Source organism: Carya illinoinensis, chromosome 1 (assembly GCF_018687715.1).
Source record: "Carya illinoinensis cultivar Pawnee chromosome 1, C.illinoinensisPawnee_v1, whole genome shotgun sequence".
Classification (NCBI taxonomy): Eukaryota; Viridiplantae; Streptophyta; class Magnoliopsida; order Fagales; family Juglandaceae; genus Carya; species Carya illinoinensis.
Window position 1 is genome coordinate 56,391,082 of NC_056752.1, and position 27,820 is coordinate 56,418,901.

At 36.4% G+C, this 27,820-nt stretch overlaps 4 protein-coding genes across 6 annotated transcripts; 3 read left to right on the plus strand and 1 right to left on the minus strand.

Annotated features, from left to right (window-relative positions):
* The first annotated feature begins 1,327 nt into the window (after nucleotides 1–1,327).
* LOC122291396 (tropinone reductase homolog At5g06060) lies at nucleotides 1,328–4,821 on the plus strand. Its single transcript, XM_043099098.1, has 5 exons — nucleotides 1,328–1,489; nucleotides 1,593–1,800; nucleotides 3,120–3,336; nucleotides 3,441–3,547; nucleotides 4,357–4,821. The coding sequence occupies exons 1-5, from the start codon at nucleotides 1,398–1,400 to the stop codon at nucleotides 4,549–4,551; spliced, it is 819 nt and encodes a 272-aa protein (XP_042955032.1). The 5' UTR covers nucleotides 1,328–1,397; the 3' UTR covers nucleotides 4,552–4,821.
* Nucleotides 4,822–5,639: 818 nt separating this feature from the next.
* Nucleotides 5,640–13,975, plus strand: LOC122291367 (protein HESO1-like). Of its 3 annotated transcripts, none has more exons than XM_043099068.1 (9): nucleotides 5,640–7,168; nucleotides 7,283–7,430; nucleotides 8,636–8,800; nucleotides 9,611–9,789; nucleotides 9,867–9,962; nucleotides 10,335–10,404; nucleotides 11,717–11,847; nucleotides 13,086–13,196; nucleotides 13,411–13,975. In XM_043099068.1, exons 2-9 carry the CDS (start codon nucleotides 7,292–7,294, stop codon nucleotides 13,798–13,800), a joined length of 1,281 nt encoding a protein of 426 aa, XP_042955002.1. In that variant the 5' UTR covers nucleotides 5,640–7,168; nucleotides 7,283–7,291; the 3' UTR covers nucleotides 13,801–13,975. The 3 variants fall into 3 exon arrangements, with proteins under 3 accessions (XP_042955002.1, XP_042955010.1, XP_042955001.1); XM_043099076.1 differs by having other exon boundaries at nucleotides 5,640–7,163; XM_043099067.1 differs by having other exon boundaries at nucleotides 5,640–7,430.
* Nucleotides 13,976–14,609: 634 nt separating this feature from the next.
* On the minus strand, nucleotides 14,610–20,369 carry LOC122291361 (probable methyltransferase PMT11). The gene is made up of 9 exons (XM_043099060.1): nucleotides 19,352–20,369; nucleotides 18,724–18,873; nucleotides 18,357–18,627; nucleotides 17,923–18,033; nucleotides 17,171–17,330; nucleotides 16,303–16,560; nucleotides 16,092–16,214; nucleotides 15,624–15,701; nucleotides 14,610–15,196 (listed from the first exon to the last, which is right to left on the minus strand). The coding sequence occupies exons 1-9, from the start codon at nucleotides 20,003–20,005 to the stop codon at nucleotides 14,989–14,991; spliced, it is 2,013 nt and encodes a 670-aa protein (XP_042954994.1). The 5' UTR covers nucleotides 20,006–20,369; the 3' UTR covers nucleotides 14,610–14,988.
* Nucleotides 20,370–21,514: 1,145 nt separating this feature from the next.
* On the plus strand, nucleotides 21,515–25,677 carry LOC122291389 (BTB/POZ and MATH domain-containing protein 3-like). The gene is made up of 4 exons (XM_043099085.1): nucleotides 21,515–22,138; nucleotides 23,520–23,868; nucleotides 24,693–24,966; nucleotides 25,293–25,677. The coding sequence occupies exons 1-4, from the start codon at nucleotides 21,753–21,755 to the stop codon at nucleotides 25,508–25,510; spliced, it is 1,227 nt and encodes a 408-aa protein (XP_042955019.1). The 5' UTR covers nucleotides 21,515–21,752; the 3' UTR covers nucleotides 25,511–25,677.
* Nucleotides 25,678–27,820: the final 2,143 nt, after the last annotated feature.

Below are 27,820 nucleotides of genomic sequence, written 5' to 3' on the forward strand. Positions count from 1 at the left end.
TATAAATTAGGAGAGAATGGACTTGGAAATAAGCATATATATATATATTCTTATCCACCTTATGACGTGGTTTTTTTTAAATTAAAAAACTGGACGTATGGTACTATATATATAGGTATTAACGATTCCTTTTATTTTTATTTCTTGCTTGATATATGAATTTTTCTTGGTTTGTTTTTTTGTCAACTTCGAGCAATTACAAATTGAATTCGTTAGTTTAATTTGTAAAATTTATCTTTTAAATTAAATTATGTGAAGTGAATGTTGTAAAAATTTTTAAGTAAAATTATTTTTTAGAGAATAATAAATTGCATAGGGATACAATTTGTCGTTCGTGTTGCTCAATCTTCATATTCATGAAACACTATCACGGCCACAGTCACTAAAAAGAAGTGAGAATCCAAATAATTATCGCATGTTATCCTTTTGAACGTGCACATGGAACCATCAGCGGCGGACGAAAATATAGAAATTATCAGTATTCTGCGCAATAGGCTTTTGTGGGCCCACCCCCAATTCGGCCCCTCACAGAATAATTTGTCATCACGTTTTGGGCCGAATTAGATGCGAGATTGAGGGGAAAGGAAGGTGGAAAAATGAACAGCGGTATCTTTTCCTTTATTTTCGTAGAAAAACTCGTAAGGAACACGTGTTATTTATATTTTATTCAATCGAATTAAATTAATTATAGAGAAATTATTTATATACGATTTAAATAAACAAACTCCGTACAAGTTCAAGTAAAAAATAAAAAAATAAACTCCACTTTAAAAAGTATAAAAAATATTTTATTTATTAATAAGAATTACTTTTTTTTTTCTTATAAAAGACTTACATAAAATTTATTTATTTAAAATTTATACCAAATATTACTCTAAACTATATATTATATGTAAACGTGAAAATGGCCAAATTAAAGATAGAAAGTTCAAGGTAAAGTGGTGCTACACTCACCGCCGCCTATGGATGATACTGACATGGCCAAATGGCCTTTTTTTTTTTCTTTTTCTTTTTTATTATTTTTTATACATTTTTTTTTACCCTTCAATATTAAAAAAATACAATTTTATTAAAAAAATATTTATTTAATTATTAAATAAAAAAGAAAAACCATGAATGGATGGACTAAGCATTATTCTTCAAGATAATCAAAGTTAGTTGCATAATTAACTAATTTTGAGAAATGATAAAATTACCACTATCTCACAACTATCTAATAAATTATTTTTGTTTTAATTTGTTTGAGTTTTATAATAATATTATTTTATGATAAAGTTGTAAATTGAATTGTGAATGACGGTTATTGTACCAGTCCTCGTTGATTTTAATTGATAAAACCGGAGCAACGCTTCACAATAAAAAGGCAACCAAACTGTCAAAGCGCTATCGAGCATCAAATGGCAGAGGCAGGGAGCGGTGTTAAAGGCTCAGCGAGATGGTCACTCAAGGGAATGACCGCTCTGGTCACCGGTGGCACTCGTGGCATAGGGTCTCTTCCCCTCTCTTTCTTTCGGAGAAAATGTCTATTTTTTCTTTTGTCCTCCCCCGATTAACGGTTTTATGTGATATGATATATCTTGGCATGGTGGCAGGCATGCGGCGGTGGAGGAGCTAGCTGGTTTTGGTGCGTCCGTATATACTTGTTCTAGGAACGAAGCGGAGCTCGGTAAGTGCTTAAAGGAATGGGAGGGTAAGGGTTTCGTGGTCTCTGGCTCGGTGTGCGACGCGTCGTCACGTGCCCACAGAGAGAGGCTACTGGAGCAAGTCGCTTCTGTTTTCAATGGCAAGCTCAACATACTTGTAAGTCCCCAAAAAAGTTTCCCTTCGATTCAATATTCCCTTCCCCACAATTCCTAGTGGATTTAGGGTCTGTGTACAATTTTGATTTGGCTCAAATTCAATTTTTTTTTTCTTTTTTTTTTTTTATATAAAAAAAAAATTGCATCAATGCAGACATGAGACACGTGACACATAAATGCCATCGTATAATGAATCATGTTCGAGGTACTTGAGTTTGAGCTTAAAAAAAAAAAAAAAAAACGGTCCGAGAAAATAAATTCTAATTGTACTGGGTCTGAATTGACCTATATTATTTGTTAATGTTCTTGTATGCAGCTTCCAAAGGTTCTTAAGCCATTGGTTGAAGAGATAAATGGTGTGGCTTTATGATTTTCCCTTCTTTTTAAATAATATAATAATAGTAGTAGTAGCAACACTCCATAACGCAAAGGAGTGAGGCTTGTGGTTTTTACTGCCAGTACATGTGTGACGTATCATTGGCCACAATTTACTAGAATCTTTTGACCTATGTTAAGATAAGATGAGAAATGTGTGAATAGTGGTGAAATGATTTGTGAATAATAGTGAAATGCTTTGAGTTAAAATGTTTCATTAGGTTTTGAGAAAGAAGGGAAAAAGTTGAATAAAAATGTTATAAAGTTAAAATATTATTAGAATATAATTTTTTGATATTATTTTTGTTTTGGAATTTAAAAAAGTTGTAATAATTAAATGAAAAAGTTGAATATTTAACATTGAAAAGTGTTTGTGTTTGAGTGATGTATGGAAAGGAAATGAGATAATCTCAACATCCAAACAGGGCGGTAAGAGGGGAAAGGTTCAAGGATTTACCCATGTGACATATCGCATTGTTCAAAGAACCCTCGATGCAATCAGGGTAAAGGGTTTACCTAGTGTAAAATGTCACACCCAAATTTCAGATAACCTCTAGAGGCACTTGATCAGAAAACCGAGGTAGAAATAAAAAACTTGGTTAGAGACATGATCAAGGATGTTATGGAAAGTTTTACTTGATTTAGTTAATGCTGGTTTTTTTTTCCTTCCCAATTGAGGGCTTAATCTGTCTGAGAAAGTATTTAAGCACTCCCAACTTCATATTTCAGCTGTTAAATGGTTCCAAAATTTTCTACTTCAATGTTAATAACAGATAATTACGTAGTAGCTTTATTTTCTCACGTTATTGAACTGGAGTGCAAATATTACCAATTTTATTGAGGTAATGGATGTTTATATTCACCAACTATAAAAGCATGGATTTAAAAAATTTATCTATGACCACTGATTTTTGAGACTTACTCTTTATGATCTTCCGGGTCTAGATAAACAATGTTGGGACAAACATCAGAAAGCCAACCATTGAGTACACGGTTGAAGAATATTCTACACTCATGGCTACCAACTTTGAATCTACATACCACCTGTGTCAACTTGCACATCCTCTTCTAAAAGCATCCGGAATGGGAAGCATTGTGTTCATTTCATCTGTTGCGGGTTTGGTCAGTATTGGTAGTGGATCCATCTATGCAGCAAGTAAAGGTGAAACGCTTTTTTGGTATGATTTAATTTTGCCTAATCATTATAGTTAGACTTGGCGGTGTGAAAAAGGTGAAAGAATTTGGTCTTTGGCATGTTATCCACAGCGGCAATTAACCAGCTTACAAAAAATCTGGCTTGTGAATGGGCAAAAGACAATATTAGGACCAATTGTGTTGCACCCTGGTATACCAGAACCTCGCTGGTGGAACACGTAAGATTCCGCATTCCCACTTAGAATATTATACATACTTTAACTTTTATATTATGATTACATTTGTCAGGGAATCTTCTTCCATATATTACTTCAGAAAAGTTCACGGTGCCTTTTTTTTAGAAAACATGCCATACATGTTGGGCAGAGAAGAGATACATTGTGAACTACTAACCTGTTGGAAATGGGTTGGCTGATGCATAAATCAATGTTACATAATTAATACTTCAAGGAAATTATCATGATTGTCATTTAACTTATAAGAAATATCACGATTGCCATTTTTCCTATCCAAACCATAAAATATCAGTCCTTGTCCAACAGCATTAATGGACATCTGCCTGATGTGGTTTTATTAAGACATTTGGGTCAGCCACTTGTAGAATGACAGACATTTTCTTTGTATCTATTTCTAGCTCTTAACTAGGTTTTTTCTCACACACATGTCCTGTGTACTTGGGCTTCACCTATTTTTCTAATGGGCAGGAATAAAATCTCTTTTTGCTTTTTTTTTTTTTTTTTAAAAAGATTGTGTAATATGAATTGTCTAGTAAAATTTACCAGAAATCAGGCTCTGGATTTTGTCATGGGAAAAGAGAGAAACAAAAAAAGCCCTATGAAACTTGTATGTTTTTTTCATTACCACGTGAGTTTGTGCTTTCCAAAGTCCACTAAATCATAAAGATAATTGCTGATGCTTGGAAAAAAAAAAATTTCTCGAACTTTCAAAACTCTATTTAATTACACTACCGGGTAGACTTCTAAATTGCAGAAACTTCTCACAGCTTAACTGTACTCATTTCTTACAGTTGCTTGAAAACAAAAAGTTTTTGGAAGAGATTGTCTCAAAAACTCCTCTTCGGCGTGTTGCGGAAGCAGAGGAACTCTCATCCTTGGTAGCATTCCTTTGCCTACCAGCTGCTTCTTACATCACCGGACAGACCATCTCTGTTGATGGAGGAATGACCGCGAATGGTTTTCAAGCCAGCATGAGACTTAACTGAGCAAATTTGCCTTTTTTCCCTCCCAAATGCACAACAAAAAACTTCTTGAATTGCTTGTCATACGTAAATTATGTTTGATGCAGTTATAGACTCCAGTTGCATCTGATGTGTTATTTGTTGTGGGTTGCCTAAACGATCATGGCCATTAGTGGTTGTTTGGCGTATTTTTACTTCATTGCTGTCTTGCACACAAGTACTTAATGGTTGGTTTCTGAGTTGCAATGATTCTTATATAAGCTCAATATATGTTGCATACCACCATTATTTGTATATATTGGATCATAATTTCTGGTACACATCTTTCCATAGACATAGCAGAAGAATTGATAAATCAAAATTATGGCATTCAACTTGTCTGTTACACTGAAAATTTAGCTTTTCATCATGCTGCAGTAGATGTTGCGATTAGTCTTTTGTGTCTTCGTCTTTCTATAATTAAAGCTTTACTGTTTGAGCATGGACTGAGTACCAGGTTTTCTTAGGTTTTGAGTTGTTATGCAAATGATATGCTTATTTTTATGGAAGTTTCTGTTCCATTCTGGAAAAGTTCACTAAAAAAAATCACAAAACTATCCTAGGGAAAGAATAACCAAGAAAGTGCTTTAAAAATACTTGCATTTTGCATATATGATATATATGGTCGTCAATAGGCCTGTGCAAAAATGAGTCTGGCCCGCTCAAACCGAAAGGCCCGACACTACTAGCCCGATAAAAGCGGTTTAAAATCAGAAGCGGGTCATCCAAGTATGACAAGCGGGCGAAACCGAAGCATGTAAATAAACCCGTAGGCCGTATCTCCCTTCTTCATAAAAATGTAGACCTCTCGCTCTCTCTCCCTCCCTCCTCGATCACGCCTGCAGAAATCGAGTCTCTCTCTCTCCTCGATCGCGCCTCCAAGCAACAGAGTCTATCTCTCTCCTCAATCGTGCCTCCAAGCAACTGTATACTCCAAGCATACACTTCAGCTGCTGCAGAAACCCTAGCTAGTGGCGTTCTTCGTCGTTGTTCACCATCACTATTCGGCCGCAGCTCCAAGATCAAGTCAATTTGATGAGGTATATTCCGTTTCTCATGCTCCAAATTTCTTTGTCAAAACCATGGAGAAGAACCACTGGATTTGTCTTGCTCCGTATCAATGGCCTCACGCAATTACTCATTATACAATTATCCGAGAAGCCCACTTGAAGTTATCGGCATCTTTGGGGAGAAACGAAGGGAACCCAGGAGTGGAGTAGACTCTGAGACACTTTGGGGCTCTGCGTTTGGTGTGCTTTGGAGGTGGTGTCGGTGCGGAGATGGGTGTGAGGGTTTCTAAAAAAACCGACAGTTTTATCCGACCCGAACCAGTCCGAGTCGGATCGGATTGTTTCTGGTTTAGCTGGTTCATGGGTAACCTCGGTTCGGGCCAATATATTGCTTGGACGGGTCATTGCACAGGCCTAGTTGTCAAGGAAGTAGCAAAATATTTGCATTGCAGCTGTGACAAATTCAACCGAGTCTCCTTCCCCTAAGTGGAAAAGGGAAAAAGTTAACTCTGTGTGTTAGGATAAGGAATATAATTGTTGTTTCTGCAATCTTTTGATTGACATTTCCATCTTAAGTTTTAGGAATAAAATTCCTTTTTTTTTTTTTGAAAGACAGCGTGGACTTCATACGACCGTTTTATGTTCACACAAATAAATAAAATCGGGGGGTAGTCGGTCAATTTATAGGAAGTGATATACCTTAAAATCTTACATCTTATAACCATCCTTACTTTCTTACAAATAACTTAAGGGTTGGCTACATAAATTTGTTGTAACAAGCTGTTCACCTGCCCTTCAAAGAGAGAGAATCCTTGCACTTGTATAAAGAGATTACATTGCACTGCGATACAGATAAATCTTTTCACACTGACTTTGATTGACTTACCAATTACAACAAGAGAACGTGGTTGTCCATCACACATACAGCTATAAAGAACACATAGTCCACATCATCGTACGAAACTTATGCAATGCAATGGATAAATGCTTTACTTCCTAGTTCCAAGTTCAGTTGTTGTAATCAGGAGCCAAAAAAAAAAAAAAAAAAAAATACTAAAGTTTTGAGGTTTTTTCTTCTTCTTTACATCGTGCTTGATTCCCGAATAGAAAAATGGGAAATGAAATAATAAAGAAATTTTTTTTTATCATATTCACACACTATATAATATATATCTTATATATATATTTTTTAATTTTTATATTTTTTTCTTTTATCATAAATGACTGCGACTCCCTCCGCCAACCTCATTATTACAATCCTTACCCTTCTACTTCTGGCTCGAGGAAAAAAGAAACCTCGACGAAAAGACGCTCGTGTGTTGTACTGCAGACTCCAGAGTACAACCTTGTGAGTTGTGAACCAACTTTGACCCACTCTTCCTTTTCCTTTTTCTTTTGCTTTTGTTGCTTTCCGACAATCCCGTACATCGTCGAAGGTCTCAAAGAAGCGAGAGGAAACCTACTGGCTAAGTAATGCGAACAGTATTCACTAGAATATATGGTCTGATCAAAATGCTCAAAATGCAAGTTAGGTTCGTTGAACCAAGGGCCTTTTGAGGTTTGATTTGAAGAATTTCTTATATTCGAGTAAGGTATTAGCTTAGGTGGAACTCTTGACTGCTTCTACATGTGTAGTGGTTGATTTATTGAATGCTATTGTTATGCATGAGTTTGACACATGCAACTGCGTCTCTAATGTGATCTAGAAATAAGATATGGGTGCCGATAGTGCATTGGAGCATGTTCTCAGGGAAATACTTCGAGTGGTCCAGCCCCTGCATGAGGATCAGGTGAAACGGTATCAAGTTATTGATGAACTGCGAAGAGTCATCGAATCTGTGGAAAGCTTGAGAGGTATTTATGTTGAATTTTCATGGTTTGATTAGGGAAAAAAAGTCTTTACTCACGATTTGTAGTTGATAATTTATAGTTGATAACTACTTAAAATTAGAAATATTTTCATGATTTGCACTTACATATGAATGTTCTCACGTATCGATCCTTTTGAATGGATCGTGTTAAAGAAGGAAAACAATTTCATCTCAGGAGATCCTAACTCTGGTCTATCTTCATACTCTGGAATTACACAGTTGACTAGTAAAAAAATGATTCCAAGTCCATAGGCTGTTGGTGGGATGTAAGTTGTATTACTCCTTTCTTTCAGTTGATCTTTTAGATTGTAAACTGTCATTAGTAAGAAAGCCAGATGTTGTTCACCGTTTTTCGGTCCAGGACCCCGTGGCAAGGGCTGGGATATCATTGGTTAGAATTGAACCTAAGGTATTTTCTCCATGACGGCCATGTTTCTCTGCTGGGCCAAGACAATATGGTGACTATGATTTTCTTTAAGATGTTGAAATGTTGTTTTGAGTTCAATAATGTTGATATGAGCACATACCTTTAGGATCATATTTGCTGGATCCTTAGTTGGATCTTAGAAGCATGAAGAGGGAGCTGGCATGAAAGTTTTATTTTTTTACAATCACAGTGATTAGTTTTGGTGCCAAAAGTAATAACGACTTTGTTCTTTTATTTGGAAAATTGAACAACTTCTGTTGATTAGAACTTTATACACTTAAATTGCATACGCAGAATTCTCGGGAACCTATACTTTTACTCTTCTGTGAATGAATCTATTTCTTATTGAATGTAACTTGTCTCCAGCCATTTTGTGATTCAGTCTTGATGACCTGATTTTTTCTTAAAGGAATTACAGTAGTTATAAATGTTGCTCTTGGTAAGGAAGCTTCACCCCAATATGCATAGAGATTAGAATCTCTTAAGCTGGCTGGCACACTAATTTGAGGCTCAGTCATCCATTAGGGAGATCCCTTTTCTGGCTTGATCAAGGTGGCCAGGATGGGGTTATTCTAGTTTTGTCCCCCAGTAAAAATAAAACAGAGAATATTCCTTTAGATACATCAATAAGTGAATTTTCATTCTCGTTTCTTATTTCCACATTTCATTTGTTGAGTCAGCATGGTATCACGGGGGATAAGGTTGCCCCATGGTAAGAGCTTTTTAGAGTAACAATAGAAATCATGATTTGGCTCAAACAGGTGCAACAGTGAAGCCGTTTGGTTCATTTGTTTCCAGTCTGTTCACAAGATGGGGTGACTTGGATATTTCTATTGATTTGCCCAATGGTTCTTGTATTTCATCTGCTGGGAAAAATCGCAGAAAGAAATTGCTGGGAGATGTACAGATAGCTTTGAGACAGAGAGGTAATTACTTTGAGTTTAAGTATCAATAATTCTGCCCCTTCCTCTCTCTCCCCACCTCCCCATCAGTGCATCTATAGAAAGTAAACTACCTGCATCTGTAGGATATATGTTGGGATTTGGGACTTAAAAGAATGATGTTTCTTCTTTATTCATCGTTTTGGTATGTGCTCCTCATGTTGAATCCATCATGTCATTTATTGTGCTTTTGGGACCTGTTATGGCAAGCTCGATTCATAAATTCTGTGAATCGTATCACAATGGCCACTATATGATCTCTGGTAATTTAGAATCTAGGGTTTCATTTGTAATTATTATTCAAAATGGCCTTTTGATCATCTTTTTGTAGTTGGGTCCTTCAGTTCCATTCTTATTGCTCATCCAAACTCCCCAATTATTTTTCTATATATATATATACATTTTATTGGCACTGAGTGTCCAAGAACAAAGTTTTGACAAATCCCGGGGGTGCACAGGCCCTCGGAAATGAGTTTTCTGCAAGTGCACCTTGAATAATTCAAGGGGAAGTTCCCTCTAGTTCGATAGCCCCTAGAAATTGTTTGCAGCCAACAGGATTCGAACCTTAGACTTGGAGGGAGCATATCACCAAGACCAACGCCTTTACCACTTGAACCAACCCCTAGGGGTTAAATTCAGTAATACTTAGTTGATATGAAAAAGCAATAAGGAATATAGGTGCTTGATACAACGCAGGTTCACTTATCCTTTAAAGGGCTTGACCATGCTCTTCTTAATTGGTTTGATTTTTTTACAATGCTTCTATTTTCTTTTTATAACATGGTTGATCTGCAGGTGGATGGCGAAAGTTGCAATTGATCCCTAATGCAAGAGTTCCAATTCTAAAATTTGAGAGTGGCCACCAAAGCATCTCTTGTGATATGTCGATTGATAACATACAGGGCCAAATCAAGTCCACACTCTTGTTTTGGATCAGTGAGATAGATGGGCGCTTTCACGATATGGTTTTACTGGTACATACCTGTTCAAACAATACTTGATGTTGTGAAAATGAGTGGAAGTATTTGATGCATTATTCTAGCTCGTGTAGGTCAAGGAATGGGCAAAAGCACATGGCATAAATAATTCAAAAGCTGGGACCTTCAATTCATACTCTCTCTGTCTGCTTGTGATCTTTCATTTTCAGGTAATCTTTGGTCATTATTTCTGGTAAAATTTAAAAAGAAATAGTGAAAATCAGCCAGAGGTTTCCTTGCTGCTCCACGAAGTATATCCTGACAGTTCTTTTGGACCTTGTTTGTGAATGCTAAAAAAATAAAAAATAAAAATTATTCTTGTCTTTTATACTGTTGCATCTGTCTTGTTCTGTCTATTTCATTTAAATATCGTCATGTTTCAAGACTCCACGGTATAATCTTCTTCTGACTTGCATATTTTAATTTATTTAAATCTTCTTGAGTTGGTCTGGCTCCCTGTCTTTGCTTCCTTGCATGTTGAAATTTACTGTTTCAGTTCTGATAAGTAATGGAAGATTTATTTTTTTACTATTTTGTTTCAGACTTGTGTCCCTGCAATATTACCACCTCTCAAAGATATTTACCCGGGAAATATTGTCAATGATCTTCGAGGTAATTTAATATTCAATCTTATGCACAAAGCATCAATATCTTTCTAGTTTTTTTCCTTAGAATGGTGGGGACAGAAGCTGAGCTGTACCTTTTGCGTGAAACTTATAATTCATTTCCTATTTTTATACTGTTCAAAAGTAATTTATTTTGGTGCTTTAAAAGGACCAAAGGCCCAAGGACATAAAATTGATACAAGACATTATTTATTGATCTCACACTCACAATGGCAGTGCCCTAACAGTTTATCTGGTTGTAAGAAACATATTGCTGTGTTCAATGTTCCATGATTTTCTTGCTTCTGTTTCTAGTTCTTAAATAGGTGTATGCTCATGTATACCTCCAGTGTACCTGGGCTATGCCCATCTTTATCTTAATGAAGCTTTTATTACTTATCAAAAAAAAAAAATGATTTGTGTTGTTTCTCGGTGTACTTTGGGTTGGTTTTCTAAATTTTATACTGCCACAGTTATATACCTTGTCGTTTCATCAGAAAGGTGATGGAACTGGGGTTTGGTTTCCCCTTCTGTTATCAAAGCCATATGATTGGATTGGTGGAGTGTTAGGGCAAGGGAGGCATAGATGTTGAAGTTAGTTTTCTGAAAGAGAGGAATAATGGTAATTTAATGGTGCAGTTTTCGTAGAAGAGAAGCCATCAAACATCAGAAGAGTCTTGTCGTAGTATAATAACAGCATTAACTTAATAAATGTTCAGGTGTGTGAAAGTAGAAATCCTATCTTAAGGTAATTTGAATTTAGTTAAATTTAATGTTCCTTGAGAGAAGTTGTAGTCCTAAGGATTGTGTTAAGCATATGGATCTATATGACAGTTGTTGGGAGTACCTAATGGCACACCATGTTGTGAGGAATTAGGAAAAATAGAGTAGAACAAATGCTTATAAGAAAAGCAATGTCTTCAGAAACTTAGCTGTATCTGTACATCATATTTTTTGGGCGTCAATAGAATTTTTGGGCAAGGACTTAAACTGATAATAGCATTCTAGTTATGGGGTTAGATGTTCTTTACTTCAATTTACTGAAAGAGAATCAAAAGAGATTTAACATTCATATTGAAATGACCAATGGAAAAGTACTAAAAATTATTCTAGGTGATTTTTATGAGCCTTGGTGTTTTTACTATTACTGAAAATATTTTTTTTATAAGCAATCGAAAAGTTCATTGAAGAACCCAAAAGGCATAGCTCTTGAGAATATTCAGAAGTACCTTCACACAATCTGTGAATCTAAATACCAATTGACTACTTTAGAAGACAACTAGAGTCATGAGACCCGTCTTTCAACATGCTTTATGCAGGTGTGAGGACTAATGCAGAGATACGCATTAAGGAAATATGTGCCGCTAACATAAGAAGGTTCAGACAAGACAAGTTCAGGCGAGTGAATCGAAGTTCTTTGTCTGAACTTTTCATTTCATTCCTTGAAAAGGTAATCATTTCATTAGTTGTTTCTACCTTAATACTTGATGAAAAATCATAGTAATAGCCATTTGTGTGATGAGCTCAATACAGTTCGAAATAAATTCATTACACCCCTAATCCATCAAAGTTGAATTATAAGTTTGTGGCAAAAATTTTCAGCCAACTGTTGTTGTCGTGAGTATGTATTGGAGATTTATATAATTTGGTAAAACTCCCTTTTCTATTATAGTTTGATTAAGGCCTTGTTTGTTTAGCCAAAACCAAAAATCTCATCTCATCTCATCTCAACTCATCATTACACCTTTTTCAAATCCCAATACAAAATATAATAAACAATCTAACTTTTTCAAATCCCAATACAAAATTAATATTCAAAAATTATATTATAACAATATTTTATTTATTACTATTTAAAACATCTCATCTCATCTCATCTCATCTATGTAACCAAGCGGGGCCTAAGTTTACTAGTATCTTTCTCATATCTAGGAATAGAATTCCCACTAGGAGATTATATTAACTCTCTAATTGTGTCCATAAAGCTCCTGTGTTAGTGTATAAAAAAAGTGTAATGGCATACATTTTTAATGACAAAGCTTAGTTGTAATTGATTTGGATTTAGTTTGGTTCAAAATTGTATAAAACCTGAAGAACCACTGATTTCGCTGGACTCTCGTGAGACACATGGTCAACCAATGCTTGGACAGATCTTGTCAGACAGCAGTCGTTCGGTCAAACGAGATCTACATTTTACTTTTTGCTAGACACACGAATGACATGCAGTCAAGCAAAGTTCCATGTTGATCTATTGATCATTTTATTCTTGGAGAACTGTTGTGCTTGGCGATGTGTTGGTGAGTCCATCAGGGGTGCTGATGGAGTTCCAGTAGATCGGGCAGGGTTTGTTTATGGAATCACAGCCTGGTGTTTGAGTCTTTAAAGGTTTTGTGAGAATTTAAACTAATTGTAATATCTTTGTTCTGTAGTGGATTTATAGGTTGTGGCTGAACACCTGAAGCGATTTTTCATATGAATAGTTCTTGAAAAGTTTTCTTTTTGTCAGCAAAATCTTGTGTTATTTTTTACTTTTTATACTTTATGTTTTGTTGATTCTAGGTTGGTTAGATATTAATTTGTTAGATATTTAAATTGGTTATTCTTCTGTTGTTTTATTAAACACCTATTTACCCCCATTAGGTGTGTTCGAGATCTGTTCATTGCATTTTCACCTTTTATGTTTTGCAGTTTGTTGACACAAGATTGACGGCATCAGAGCTAGGAATTTGTCCCTTTACAGGCCAGTGGGAGCGCATAGACAGCAATATGAGATGGTACCCCAAAACTTACACGATACTTGTAACTCTCTCTCTCTCTCTCTCTCTCTCTCTCTCTCTCTCTCTCTCTCTCTCTATATATATATGTGTGTGTGTGTGTGTGTGGATAGATGTGTGTATAAATGGATGGAAAAAAAATGATTGTTTTTTCGTATGGCGTGAAGTTTTCTTCTATGATAACAATTTTTACTGCTGCCACTGTTACTGATTTTGTTGTTCGTGCTACTGGTGGTTAGATTGAGGATCCATTTCAGCAGCCAGAAAATTCCGCAAGGGCAGTTAACATGAGTAAATTGACACTAATATCTGAAGCATTCCGGAGGACTTACCGGACCCTTATTTCTGCCAATCAGAATAAGGGTTCGCTCATAGCAGCATTAGTTGGACCAGAAGTATCACAAAGTATTATTCCAAGACCACCTGTTTGGAACCCAAATCACAATGGCGGGCACCATCAGTCCCACCCAACTCGTCCACAGGTGCACAGGAGCTTGCACACAATCTCACAAGCTCAACATCAATTTCAGAACTTGAGGTTAGGAAGCCCGTCCAACATTATAACCCGGCAGAATCACAATCAAGGCCAGCAAATGCGGAGACCAAGATTTGATGGATACATTGGATAGTTTGGTTGTTACGCTTGAAAGTTGTAATTAGCACCAACTTGTTCTGATGTTTCCCAGGATACGATTGTTGGATGTTATATGCTGGACCCCCGCCAAATCTATTGTGAAGCGAATATGTAATTGACTTGTTTGAATCTTTTATGGTCTCTTAATCAAAAGTCAACGTTCATCCAAAGCCCACGACTCGTGCCAAAAATTTCAAAATTTCGTGTCCGTGTTGCGTCTCCCGACGGGCACAAAAATAGACACACATATTGACAAGCAAATCACCAGCAGGCAAATGTACACCCAGAAATTCTCATTCTCTGTTTATCTGGAGGGGTCCGATAAGATGAGTGGCAGTAGACTTTAGATAAATTTCAATGGTAGATAAATGTTAAAAGCAAAGAATGCTGGGCAATGAGGGTGCGTAACGAAAGATGGTGCATTCTTCCTCTAATAAGATCTAAGATAGAGAAGAAATAAACCTTTTCCACTCGAGTTATAGGTAAATCATAGCCTTGAGCATCAAAGCATGATTACAACCAATCGAGTCGAATGAAAAAATGAGTGTGTCAGATATGGTTGGATTAGTAGCTAAAGAATCAGTCGGGCTTAGCTTTATACTACAAATACAAAATGACATACTATTGTATTCCAACCACATAATAACAGTTCATAAATTATTCATGCTTTCAAATGATCAGGAAAGATTACAATTAAGAGTAATAATAGAAAAAAGAAAGAAAGAATCAAACCAGAAATTAAAAGTAAATAATTCTGAATAGTGATGCACAATAACCAATATAAAGAATATGCACAAACGAACGAATAAATAAGGGGGACGTATCTCATAAATCTGGGTAAACAATTTAACAAATGTACTAGCCTGGGAAAACTTGGATAAAACGTGACATGGAGTTTTACAGGTGCATTACGCCTTGCACTGCTATTTGGGCCAATAGTTGCCTAGATATTGCTCCCCGCATCGTGATATGAGCCATACCAAATGTCAATTGTCAATACACCACCCAATAAAAGCAATTCTCTCTATCCCCCCCTCTCTCTACGTAATTGTCATTCATTCAGTGATCGTCTTAATTTCCAATGCTTTAAAGACCTTATCGTTAGATAAACACTAGCCTGGTTAGCCCATCTTCTCTCAGACGGATCAGCAGGGAATAAACATGCTTCACAATTTCCACCACCTCACCCACGCAACAGGTGTTTATCAGCTGTCAAGATCCTATAACTTGCATAAGGACCTTCAGACGTATCTCGTAATGTGACATGCCAACCCATGGCCTTTGCATTCTCTTGAAGTTCATCCATGACAGCAAGAGTGTCACGGATATACACATGTCCACCAGGTCTCAGTATCCGATCCATCTCGAGCATGATTGAAGAGATATTGCATCTGACACAATGAAAAATCGTATCAATAATGATGATAAGAAAAGCAACTCCTAACCCCAGGGGATCCCAGCCCATACCATAAGCAAAATCCATCATATACCCAAAGATACACTTGAGGTTTATAAATCCATGGCATTTCACATCATTCTATATTTCCTGTTTTATCAAGTAAATTTAAATATTGTTTACATAAAATCATTTTCTAAAGCAATAATATAATCCTCCAGAGTAGATCTCAGTTGAGTTGTTAATTGTAAGCAAGATCTGAAATTCTTAGCATGGCACAAACTTACTTAATTCTACATGCCGCTATACTTGTCAGGCAGTTGGCTTTATGGAACAAAAGAAAAGACAGGAAAAGCCGAATGCATATACCAGCTGAAGTATGGAAATCATCTACCAGGAAAAATTACAAGATTTGGGCGTACCTTTTTCTCTCAATAGAGAAGAGACCAGCTGCATGCAAAAAATCATAGGTTCTTGGGTATGTATCAAATGGCTCACACCTGGATAATATTATGCAAGAATACTTCAGCCACAGAAACTTAGTTCAAGGATCATCGATAACTGTAGTTAATTTTGATGCCATATAACTAGTATTTTGCAGATACTATCCAAAAAAGTTAAATGTATTAAAATATTGGATAAAAGGAGGTACATATATGAGGTAGGTATCATTGTATCATGTCAGATATCCAGTAATCTGAACCATTAATTAAATTATTCAAAGAGAAATCTGATCAATTAAAGACTCCAAAATGTTCATTTTGGGGTGTATATGACCAGTATGATTAAGCAATCTGATCAGGCTATAGTATCCATCATATATGTAAAAGCTACAGTATCAATAGACATACATATTTGAAATAGATGCAAGAAACAGTTTTCGGAAGTACCAATCATGCAAAACTCCAATAAGTCCTCGATCATATATAACAGGCAAGGTGTTAGGCCCGCTAACAGGAACAACATTCATAACCCAAGAATCAAGATTTTGTTCCATTAATGCTGCAGCAAATCTGCCAAAGCCAGTTTCTATAAGATCAATCATAAGAAATGTAAAATTAATTTGTAATGGAAGAGAAGAGCATGAGATAATTATGATACCCTCCAAAGCCAGCTCTCATGTCCATTACATTTCTTAATCTAATCTTCTTCCAGTGCAAAGAACGAACATAGCTAGCTATTATCTCATTCCAGTATTTTGACTCTGCCTTAAAGAGCTCCTTTCTTGATATATAGGCATCAATCTGTATGCTCTGAAGCCTACTGGGTGGAGTTTGTAAACGTGCAGGCCACATGGTAACATTTGCTCCAACCCCATTCTCTGGAAGTCGAGAGATGCATGACTTCAGATCAGCATACCTAACATGATTATGCAAAAGAGACTATTACAGACAACTAAATGACCTCAAAAGCAGTAGCAACAAGAAGCTAGTTCACTGAGGATGCCTAAGAAGCTTTCCAAAACCACTATACCAAATTGTTCAAGTCATAAGCACATAAATCTTAACTGTCCATTAGAAGATCATCAACATCTTTCAAGCATATGTCCTCAAGATTAAGGCCAGAAAAGAAAACCCAAGAAATACCTACACAGTTTTTGTGCAGGGGCAAGTGAAAAGATCTAAGTAATAAATCGCCATTGAAAATTCTAGCAACATGGTGAAGGGGAAATCCCTAGGATAATAGAAAACCGAAGAAGGCCATATTAATTGGTCAGCAAGAAGAATCAAGGTGAGGCTGATAGAGGATGAGTGAAAGATAAGACTGATACATGTTCTTAATGCAAAAAACCCTTATATACTAACCATACAAAGAATTGTTTCAAAATGGCAGGGAACCAATCTATCCACTTTTCTTTAGTGAAAATTTGCATAAAAATACTCCCCTCAAATATTGAATAATGTTATATTAGGTTTAACAAATTATCAAATCACAGGCAATAATTAGAAGGGTAGAATAGCGAGCATACCAAACGTTGTCTGGATCATCATCTTGATCACACAATGGAGGCTTAGTTCCTTCCTCACGGCTTAAATAGCAACTATTGTTATATGGCTTCTGCCATATTGCAATATATCCGTCCTTTTTCACAAAATCCCAGCAGAGACGAGTTGTAAGGTTAAGCATCTCTGAAAGATAAATATGCAAGGTGGTAATTAACACAGCCAAACGTAACTCAATTAAGTTCAGGTCAGAATTACACAAAGAGACCAGCAGGCCTTGTCAAATTACTTATAGTAAAAAATGGAAAAATAGACATGCAACACAATTTAGCAGCTTTTTATGCACTTGTCTTTCAAAATCCTAACTCTCGTAAGTTTAAGGGCATGTTTGGACAGGCAAAGAATTCTCAAAATTCTCAAAACTTCTCATAATTTCATTCACAAATATTACCCAAACACAAAACACTTTTCAATTGCAAATTTTCAACTTTTTCATCTAATCATTACCTAATCATTATCCAAGCACAAAAACTAATACAACTTTTTCAAACTTCAAAACAACAATAATATTCAAACAATTTTTTAACTTTACAATATTTTTATTCAATTTTTTTTTCTCTTTTTCCAAAACCCAATAAAACATCTTCACTCGAACCTGTCACTACTATCCACAAAATTTTGAGATACTCCAAGTGTCCAAACATGCCCATGTTAAAACTAAACACAACCAACCGCTTTCGACAAGATTAGCAGAAATTAAAATTGTTGGTAGCGATACCTTTCCATTGTTCTTCCAGGATTTCTTCATGCTTATAAACAGGTTGTGCTGCCCAAACAAAGTATCCTCCTCCACGGAGCATCCTATTTACCTCAAGCAGTAATATTCCGTCTTCATCACAAAGTAATAGAAGGATAAAGTTAATATAAAAACAAAAATGAAAGATATCACGTGAGTTAGGAGGGATATAACATCAACCTTGAAAAAAAAAGGGACTCGGTCACATATTTCATAAGAGTAGGTGCCCTGATGCAAAATTGCATCAGAAGTTCACCAGTAGGAGTTCTATACACATTAAAACTTGGCATTAACTAGTTTTTAACCAGCAAGTAAGAAAAGGTAAAAAGTATCTGTAAATACTCAAATGCTTGATCAGGTTTCCTTTTTGTACCTACCAAGAATTAAACCAAATATATAGACACAAGAGTACATACCATCACGAGTCCAATTGATTCTACACCGTGAACAATGTATCAAGTCAAAAGCTTGGCTTGGATACAATAAACGATGAGTTGCAAATGCTGCCACCATTGCTGGCACACCACGCTCAAGAGCAAATTGAATCTGGTTTTCATGAACATCTTTGGGAGCAATTGACATGGTGATGACATTCCGTGATAACAAATAGGCACCGAAACTAGCTACACCACAGCCAACATCTAAGACGACTCGGGTATGATGACCGAAAGCTATTTCAGGGATCATCTACATGCATGTACCGATGGAAAAAAAAATTGAAGATCAGAATACGAAGATACACTGATCAATTTTATTCCCAACTAACTTTTAACAAATAACAACCTTAGATATATGATCCAAATATTCATTTGCCCCATGAATAAACTGTGTACCACCTCCAGGAAACTTAAACTTATCCTTCACTCTGGCAATCCAATTTTGACCCCCTTTATCTTCAACCAAACGAGTATGAGGAACGTTGTAGAACCACACCTACAAGGGGCCAGCATATTTATTAGCAGACTCCAATATAAACATGCTAAGTTGCCAAGGAATCAGAGCTACTCAGCAACAAAGTATTTGGCAGCAGCAATACCTTTCAAAATAAATTTCCAGTGTTTGTTTATTAAGTTGGATTAGCATTATAAATCAGAAGACTTGGCTAGGTTTGGATACGAAAAACACTTCATCTTATCTCATCATTACAGTTCTTCCAAATTCTCACAAAAAATACAATAAATAATTCTAACTTTTTCAAATCTCAAAACAATAATAATATTAAAAAATAATATTCTAATAATATTTTATTCAACTCTCATCTCGACTCACTGTCTAACCCTCCCCTAGTATGCAAAAAGGGTGACGAGATTTGAGCAAATCCACCAAAAGATTTTCAATATAGAATTACAATTGAACCTAGCAGCGACTAGACAACCAATCAAAAAGGGGGTAACCGGAAAGAAACCAATACCTCGTCCCGGCTTTTCGGCCATGGAATCGGGGTGCGGTACTTGCTCGGTGCTGGAACGAGGCAATTCAATCCCCGACCTTCCTCTGGACAATGCCTTTCGAACCGCTCCCCTTTGTCACTCGATTTCAGCTTCTTAATAGCCTCCTCGTTATCCAAGCAGGGAATATACTCGCTCATAGCTCTCGGACACAGCTGAAACTTGGTAACCCTAACCCTAGACGAATCTACATCACCATCAACCCCCTCCGCCTCCGTCTCGTTCCTCCAATCCTCCACCAAACCCTCATCGAACTCCCCGACCTCAAACTCATCAGACATCGTTCCGTTCTCATTCACGATCCCGAACCGCTGTAATGGCGGAGGCGGAGGATGCGAACTGGGAGGGACCGAGAATGGGGCTGTGTTTAGGGTTTTTTCGGGGACGGTTTGGGTTTGGTTTTCATGAATGAGGGCAGAGACATTAAACGGCTTGTCGCGGTTGGGTGAGATCGAGACCGAAGGGGCTCGGCGCGCGGTGGTGAAGAAGATAAGCTGCTGGTACCCATCGGACCAGTGCTCGCCCAAGTAAAAGGAAGTGACCGCGAGGACAAAGAAGGCGGAGATCTTGATAATCAGGGGGGTTTTGAAGACTTCCCCACCTCCGAATGGCTTCATTTTAAGAATTCTCGAAATATGAATTGGAAGAAGTTAAGACGAGCTTGTAGATCTCGGATCTCTTTCAATCATCGCACCGTAATGGAAGAGTGGCATCGAAGAATGTGAGCTTTCGGGGATAGAGTTAGAGTGAGAGTGCGAGCGGGTGATTTTTTCGCTGAGTTGATAGGATTTGGATGATCAGCGAACGAGACGATCGGAGATTTATGGGTGTAACCGTAATGTGAACGCGGTGCGAGTGAGTTTATGCTCCGAGGAGACCCGGGAGCAAATGATGTTGCCGCTTTTGTACGTCGGAAGTATACCGTTGGGCATTTGTCGGTGATGAAGATATTGGTCTTTTTTTTGTGAGCAGCAATTTTATGCACGTGGCATCGTGGCTGGAGTCCGTCCGGGTTGGGCAACATATAGATTTTGGCTGACGTGTCGCGGACACCTAAGTACAATCTATTAGAAGGCCAACACCATTTCCAATTCCAATTCCAGCGGTCGGAAAGATTAGCTTTAATTTAGAGAGAGATGGGATAATCAACCATTATTCCACGACTTTATCATAAAAATAATATTATTTTTAAATTTAAAGGCATAAAACCGAATATTAAAAAATAATAAAATAAATTTCTTTTTATTATAAAATAAATTTAATATCAAATAAGAAATAATATTAAAGTTATTGTGGATTATATCGTATTAATAAAGTTATAATATGTATATATAATACGTTATAAAGTAAAACTAATTTTTATTATAAAATAGATATATCATATTTTATACAATCATTTTAATTTAAAATTTTTCTTTTATAATTTGAGCACTTTTCTTAATAAAATAGTTAAAATATTTTTTACAATTAATTATAATCCACGATGAATATCATAAGATTGATTGATTATGAAAATCCCATAGTTATTATTTTGATAGTTGAAAATTCTGCGTAAGAAATTGGGATAAATACAAATCCATTGGAACAAAAGATCTTTCACAGGGTTGGCATTATAAGTTGGAAATTTTAAAAAAAGATAACGATCTTTCCACAGAGTTGGCATATGACTTGGAAAAAAAAAAAAAAAAAAAGAAGAAGATAACGTTAGATTTTAAATCACAACGCACATCACTTAAAATGTAAGAAAAGTTTTAAACATAAGTCTATATATATTTTTTTCTTTTATTAAATATTAGATATATGAATAATAAGTAGAAAAATTGAATTAATTTAAAAAATATATATAATATGTAAATTGAAGTGTAGCAAATCTCTTATAATAATTTAATAAGAAAAATGTTTTTTTCATTTTTGGTAAAAAAAAACTAGTTTGTAGTGAAAAAGGCTGGAAATAATATTAGGAAAATAATCCGAAAAATTATAAGGACATAAAGTCCAATCATTTTACACGTAATAACTAATACGTCAGTCTACCCAGCCGCCCACCAGCACACCAAGGCCACTAAACTAGTCCAATAATGAATAGGCAGACACACCGGTACCAGAATACCCAAAAAAAAGATAAAAAAAAAAAAAAGAAAATTGCTTATAGGCCGTCTACAACTCCATTTTCCCTTCCCTTTCATTTCCCAGTTCCCACGCCCTATTTTTACGTCACAGTTTTACTTTCTGCTCCTCTCCAGCAAAACCCTAATTCCCGATAGCTGCTCCAATTCTCCGTCCCTAGGCTTTGATTTAGCTGCATATCTTTCCATTCAGGTAATCCCGGAATTTCCCTCCATATATGTTGCAAATCACGCGTTGATGGCCTCCACGGCGAATTCCAAGGCCGGCGACGACACGTGCTCGATTTTTGCAAGCGAGACGGTGAACGGGTCGCACCGGTTTACCGTACAGGGATACTCGTTGGCCAAAGGGATGGGCGTGGGGAAGTACATAATGAGCGACACCTTCACGGTGGGCGGCTACGACTGGGCGATTTACTTTTACCCCGACGGTAAAAACCCCGAGGACAACTCGATATACGTTTCGGTATTCATTGCGCTCGCGAGCGATGGCGCGGACGTGAGGGCGTTGTTCGAGCTGTCCATGTTGGACCAGAGCGGGAACGGGAACAACAAGGTGCACAGCCACTTTCAACGAGCGCTGGAGAGCGGGCCATACACGCTCAAGTACAGAGGCAGCATGTGGTAATGGATTACTTTGATTTGCATAATTGATTGTTATTATTGCCGTTGTTTTTATTTTTCCGTGCATTGCGGTTTGGGAATTGATCTTTAGATGGGGCGATCTGGTACTTGTAAATGGTTCGGGTTCAGTTCAGCGAGTAATTGGTTTTTATGAGAGGGTTTTATGTTAGTTCGAGAGATTGGTGAGTGAGCGTGAGCGTGTGTGCGTGAGAGAGAGAGAGAGAGAGAGAGAGAGAGAGAGAGAGAGAGAGAGAGAGAGAGAGAGAGAGAGAGAGAGAGAGAGAGAGAGAGAGAGAGAGAGAGAGAGAGAGGGAGGGGGGGGGGGGGGGGGGGGGGGGGGGGAGGATGGTGAGTGATACGGTGGCATCGAGGGTGTTGGTATAGTTGGGAAAATGATAACATTTTGCTTTCGAATCTATGTTAGTGGCTACAATTGTTATTAGTTTTGTGTTAAATTGTGTTTGTACGTTATATTCCAAAGAAGGTTGTTTTACGATGGAATAAACACTCATTCAAGCTCGTATTGAGCTTATATCAATTTGAGAGACTCGCCACGTTCTCCAAACTTATCACTAGAGCTACTTCAAAAAAAAAAAAAAAATTATCACTAGAGATAATAAAAATTATTAGTTAGGTTATTGTCCTATTTTATAAAAATATACCTTTGGGTGATAATTCTACGTGTTTTAGTAGTTAGTAGATTTACGTTTGTATAAAGACAGAGAGGCTGAAAGTCTAAGAAAGCTGATCAAATATTAGAGCATTGAAGATGGGGAAGAGGCACAGACATAGATTGATGGAAATGCTAAAGTTGAAAAGCCTTGAACAAAAATGGAAATGAGTTGTAACAGGATTGCAGGAAGATTGGGATTTGAAAGCTGAGTTATGGAAAAGAAAAAAAAAAAAAAAAAAAAAAAACACCAAATTTCGAAAACATGGAGGGCACATACTCCAAAATTCTCTGTTTTAGTTATTTTACATATGTGATAGATTTTGGGATAATTTTGAATTTTATCACTTATAGAACCTTGGCACAATATAGATTTGGTTAAAGTTTACAGGTGGCCAGAGGTGGAATTGAGAATTTAAGCACTCAATGGTGGAATTTATAAAAGATTTAGAGTGAAATTGTTGTTACAATGGGACAAATATTTTTTAATGCCATACTCAACATTAGTCCAATATTTTAACCTTTTCTATGCTATTTGGGACGCATTTGGTTACATAATTTAAGTTTTGAAGTTCATGCGTGTTTGCATTTTATTTCTATTTATTGACCATCCCCTCAGATGTTTCAATTTTTATTTATTTATTCATTTTTTTGGTGGGGGATGCGAGATTTTTGTTCTTTTACCTCATGGCTGCTGTACTTGCATTTCAGGGGATACAAACGATTTTTTAGAAGAAATCTTTTAGAAGCTTCTGATTATTTAAAGGATGACTGCCTTGTCATGTACTGCAAGGTTGGAGTTGTCAGAAATCATCTTGAGTGCCCAAAACTACGTGCTATTTCTGTACCACCCTCAGACATGGGTCAAGGTTTTAAGACCTTGATAGAATCTGAAGTTGGTTGTGACGTAGTTTTTCAGGTTGGCAATGAAATGTTTAAAGCTCATAAGTTGATACTCGCCGCCCGTTCTCCTGTATTTAGAGCTCAGTTTTTTGGACTTGTTGGAAATCCAAACATAGATAAAGTTGTCATAAAGGACATTGATCCCTTCATCTTCAAGGTAATGCATTTTTTTTTTTACTGTATTGATTCTTTTTATTACAATGCTAAGGAAGAAAACTGATTTGATCATTGACACATAAATTAGGAGAAACTATCTCCACTTTTTTTTTTTTTTTTTTTTTTTTGTACAAGTGAGTTACACTTTTGCCGCTTGGGCAGACCGGTTTTAATAAGCATCATAGATCTTGGCGACTATAAATGATATGGCCACCTGCAAGAAGTCATATTTTTTAGGTTAAAAGTTATTACTAGTCTGACGTTAAAAAGTATTACTAGTCTAGGCTGTATTTTTGGTGTGCTAGAGATGAGCATCACACAACTTTCGAAGATCATCCCCTTGTGCATTTTGTGGTGCATATGATGCTAGAGGAACTCTCAAACTTGTGAAGGCCACAAGTTATCAGTATTGAAGCTTAAGTTGTTTTCCTAAGATCTCTTGTTGTTGGGTTGCTGCTGCTATTTTCAAATTTGTTTTTCCTTTCTCCCTGAACATTTTAAATTGATTTTGAGTCAAGAAGAACAATTGAGAGGGAGAAAAAGCTAAGGAATGAATCTGTATATTTTGTGGCGCTTTGACATTGGCTAGCTATACTTCTTTGGTTGATAGAAAATGGCAAAATGGCCATTTAGAATTAAGCTTTGATGATGTTACTTCATTATGTGGCTTAGTTGAACTTTGGACTAAATTTCTTGAAATGGGTCATCTATTGTATGCTTTCCTGGAAGTATTGAGCCTTATATGTTATCTATGTATGAATGCTTCTGTTTTGTGCAGGTATATCGAGTCAGTTGAGCCTTTTTCTGTTTTTTCTTTTTTTCCAGGCGATGCTTCTATTTATCTACACAGACAAGCTACCTGACGTAGAAGAAATTGAGAGCACAACTACTTGCTCATCCAGTGTCATGGTTCAGCATCTGTTGGCTGCCGCCGACCTATACAATCTGGATCGACTTAAAGTATTATGTGAATCAGAATTGTGTAAAGTAATTAATATAGACACAGTGGCGACAATTCTTGCCCTAGCTGAGCAGCACCATTGTCCACAGCTTAAGGCTATCTGTTTAAAGTTCACTGCAAATGCAGAAAACTTGGGAGGTGCGTATTATCGTGGGAATACTGTATGGTACAGCTTAATCTAGGGTATCCTTGAGCCTTATTAATGCATGCCTAACTAGTCAAAATAAGTTTTCCTTAAAAATTTGGTCCAGAAGAAGTTTGGATGACACTCGATGAATTTTTTGTACAAAAGAGTGTTCCTCATTTAATTACACAATATTATGTTGCCTTGAAGACATGGTCTCCGTGGGCATTTTTTGGACTTTCTTTTGTGAAGGGAAACTCCTTAGTTTTGTGCATAAATGCTATTTTCCTTGTCGAGTATGTTGAAGTTTTGAACTACTAATGTCCTTTCATGTTTGCAGCGGTAATGAAATCTGAAGCGTTCAGGCATTTGGAGGGGAGCTGCCCCTCGTTGTTGTCAGAGCTGCTGGCAACATTTGCATCAATGGACGAGAACTCGAATTCTCTGTCAAGTAGGAAGAGGAGTGGCAGCAGTACATTTGGGCAAGATCTTGCGGCAGATGGGGCTGAAGCAGAATCTGCTAATCCTAACAGCAGGCGCATGAGAAGGCGATTGTAGTGAGGTGCCTTACAATCAAGTATACCTGAAAGCTGTCTCATATATATATGTTCTTTCTGAGAGTTGAAATCTGTCTCCCGCTACCAAATTATCTAGTAAAATTATTTTTAGGCACCTTTGAAGGTTTCATGTAAATCGAATGGCTTCGTGGTGTTATTTTCTGTAAAGCAAATCTACTCACCTCCATGCATGTTGTTCTCAAATAACAACACCGCCGTGGTTGCCCCCGCTAGTTCATTGGCTTAGGTTCTCCCGTGTTCAGCCATTGTTATCACGCCGACGCTTTTCTCATTGGTAACCCTCTGCTTGAGGTTTAAGTCCCACTAACTCACCCAAGTTCTGGGCTCATGTAATCGAGTCTGGATAACGTTTTGAGTATGGTCTATTGTGATTTAGTCCAGTGTGGTGTGGCCCGAGCAAGTTGCGAATTGAATATCTGGAAATAAAAAACTCCTATTAACTTAGAGCCTATTTAAGGCTTGTTTGGGGTTGCAGTAAAAGTCTTAAAAAGTGTTTAAATATTCTTAAAAATTTTTTAATGAAAAAATTAGATCGTTTGGGTATTACATATTAAAACACTTTTAATTTCAAATAAGTTAAAAAGTACGTTTGATATATTTTTTTTTAAACGTGCTTTTCTGGATAATGTGAAATATAATTTGAATTTTAAAAAGATTGTCAATAGACAAAAATATCTATACAACTTTAAGATAATTATAATTTTTAAACTTTTAAAAATATGATTATAATCTTTAAAAACTCAAATGATCGTCATTTCTACTTCATAAAATATTTTTTTAATTTGTTTTCAAACAAACTAACATGTTTGAAAGTATTTTGAACATATGGTTATTAAACAGTAAATAACTTTTTAATAGTAGAACTTATTATTTAAGTTATAAGTTATAAGTCTTAAAGTTATAAACTATATTTTTTACTACAATTTCAAACATGCATTTAATCAAATGCTTATATGAAATAATTTAATTTAAAAAATAAATTTTAAAATTTTGAATCTTATATATTTAAGTGATGTGGATTGCATATATTATATATACCGATTTGAGAATTGAATAACCCATCCAATAAAGTTAGTCATAATCTTTGATAACGAGATTCAAAGAAAGTATTTGTGCTCCTACATGCACTTGACCCGTGTATTTGTCAGAACCTCACTTTTTAAGTAAGCTTTTACCTCCATTTTCTTTAATTTAGAGATTTAATTGAAAACAATCCCTATATTAGACAATAATATAAATACACAAGCAATTAGTCAGGTGTCTAATATAAATACATAACAAATTAGTCAGGATAAAAAGAAAAAACAACATACACTTATGCGCAGGCATATTTATAATAATTGTATTGCGATGGAGTATGCATAGGTGTCGCTAGTTAGAGAGTTGTACATGACGGTAATTAAGGTGATACACATGCATGTTATGTATAGGAAAGAAACAAATATGAGGCAATATTTTCCAGAAAATAACGCTTAAAACTCACTTTGTTATGGTGTTTGAAAGAAAAGGAAACAGGAAAAGGAGATTTGAACCCGTTTTCTCCAGAAGCAAAAACCCCATGTCCAAACATCTCAGTGCACCTTTTCTTGCCGGAGAGAATGGGGAGCTTGAGCTTCCTCCTCCTTCTCCTATTTCCTTATATATCTATTACATCTATAGAGCTATTTCCAGTTTTTTAGTTGTTTCTGTTATCGCCTTTCCTCCAAGACCGAAACAGGATTATTTGTAGCTTTCCGGCGACCTCCGAGACACATGCACCGAACGAGAAGGCTCACAAGCTGCCTATCCTTCGGATAAAAGCTACAGTTTATCAAAAAGATCACTCGCGCGTATCTCTCACGCGCGGACAAAAAGGCGCATGAGCCACATGCATCCCCCTTTCCCGAAGCTCATTCTACCACATGCATTGGACTAGAAAATCTCCCACCCTTAGATCTTCCAGATTTGACCATCATGGCCACGCTTAAGCAAGCGTGTGGGTCCCATGCGCCAACATAGGTTTCGGCATCTCCCAAAGTTAGCTCAAACTGCAATATGTCCATCTTATATCTAAAAAGTAAAGCAAAAACTACAAATCATTGGTGCTTGATGATCACCAACCCTTCTTTAGTTCCTTGGCAGTCTCAATATGCCACTACTCTTGAGCTCCACCATTTTTTTTTTTTTTTTTTTTTGCCCCTATCACGAGAACCACGCATATTCATTTGAAAGAGTGTAGAGTTTTACAATGACATATAACACATGGAGTTAGGATTTTTTATTTTTGGTTTTATTATAAGAGTTGTCATAC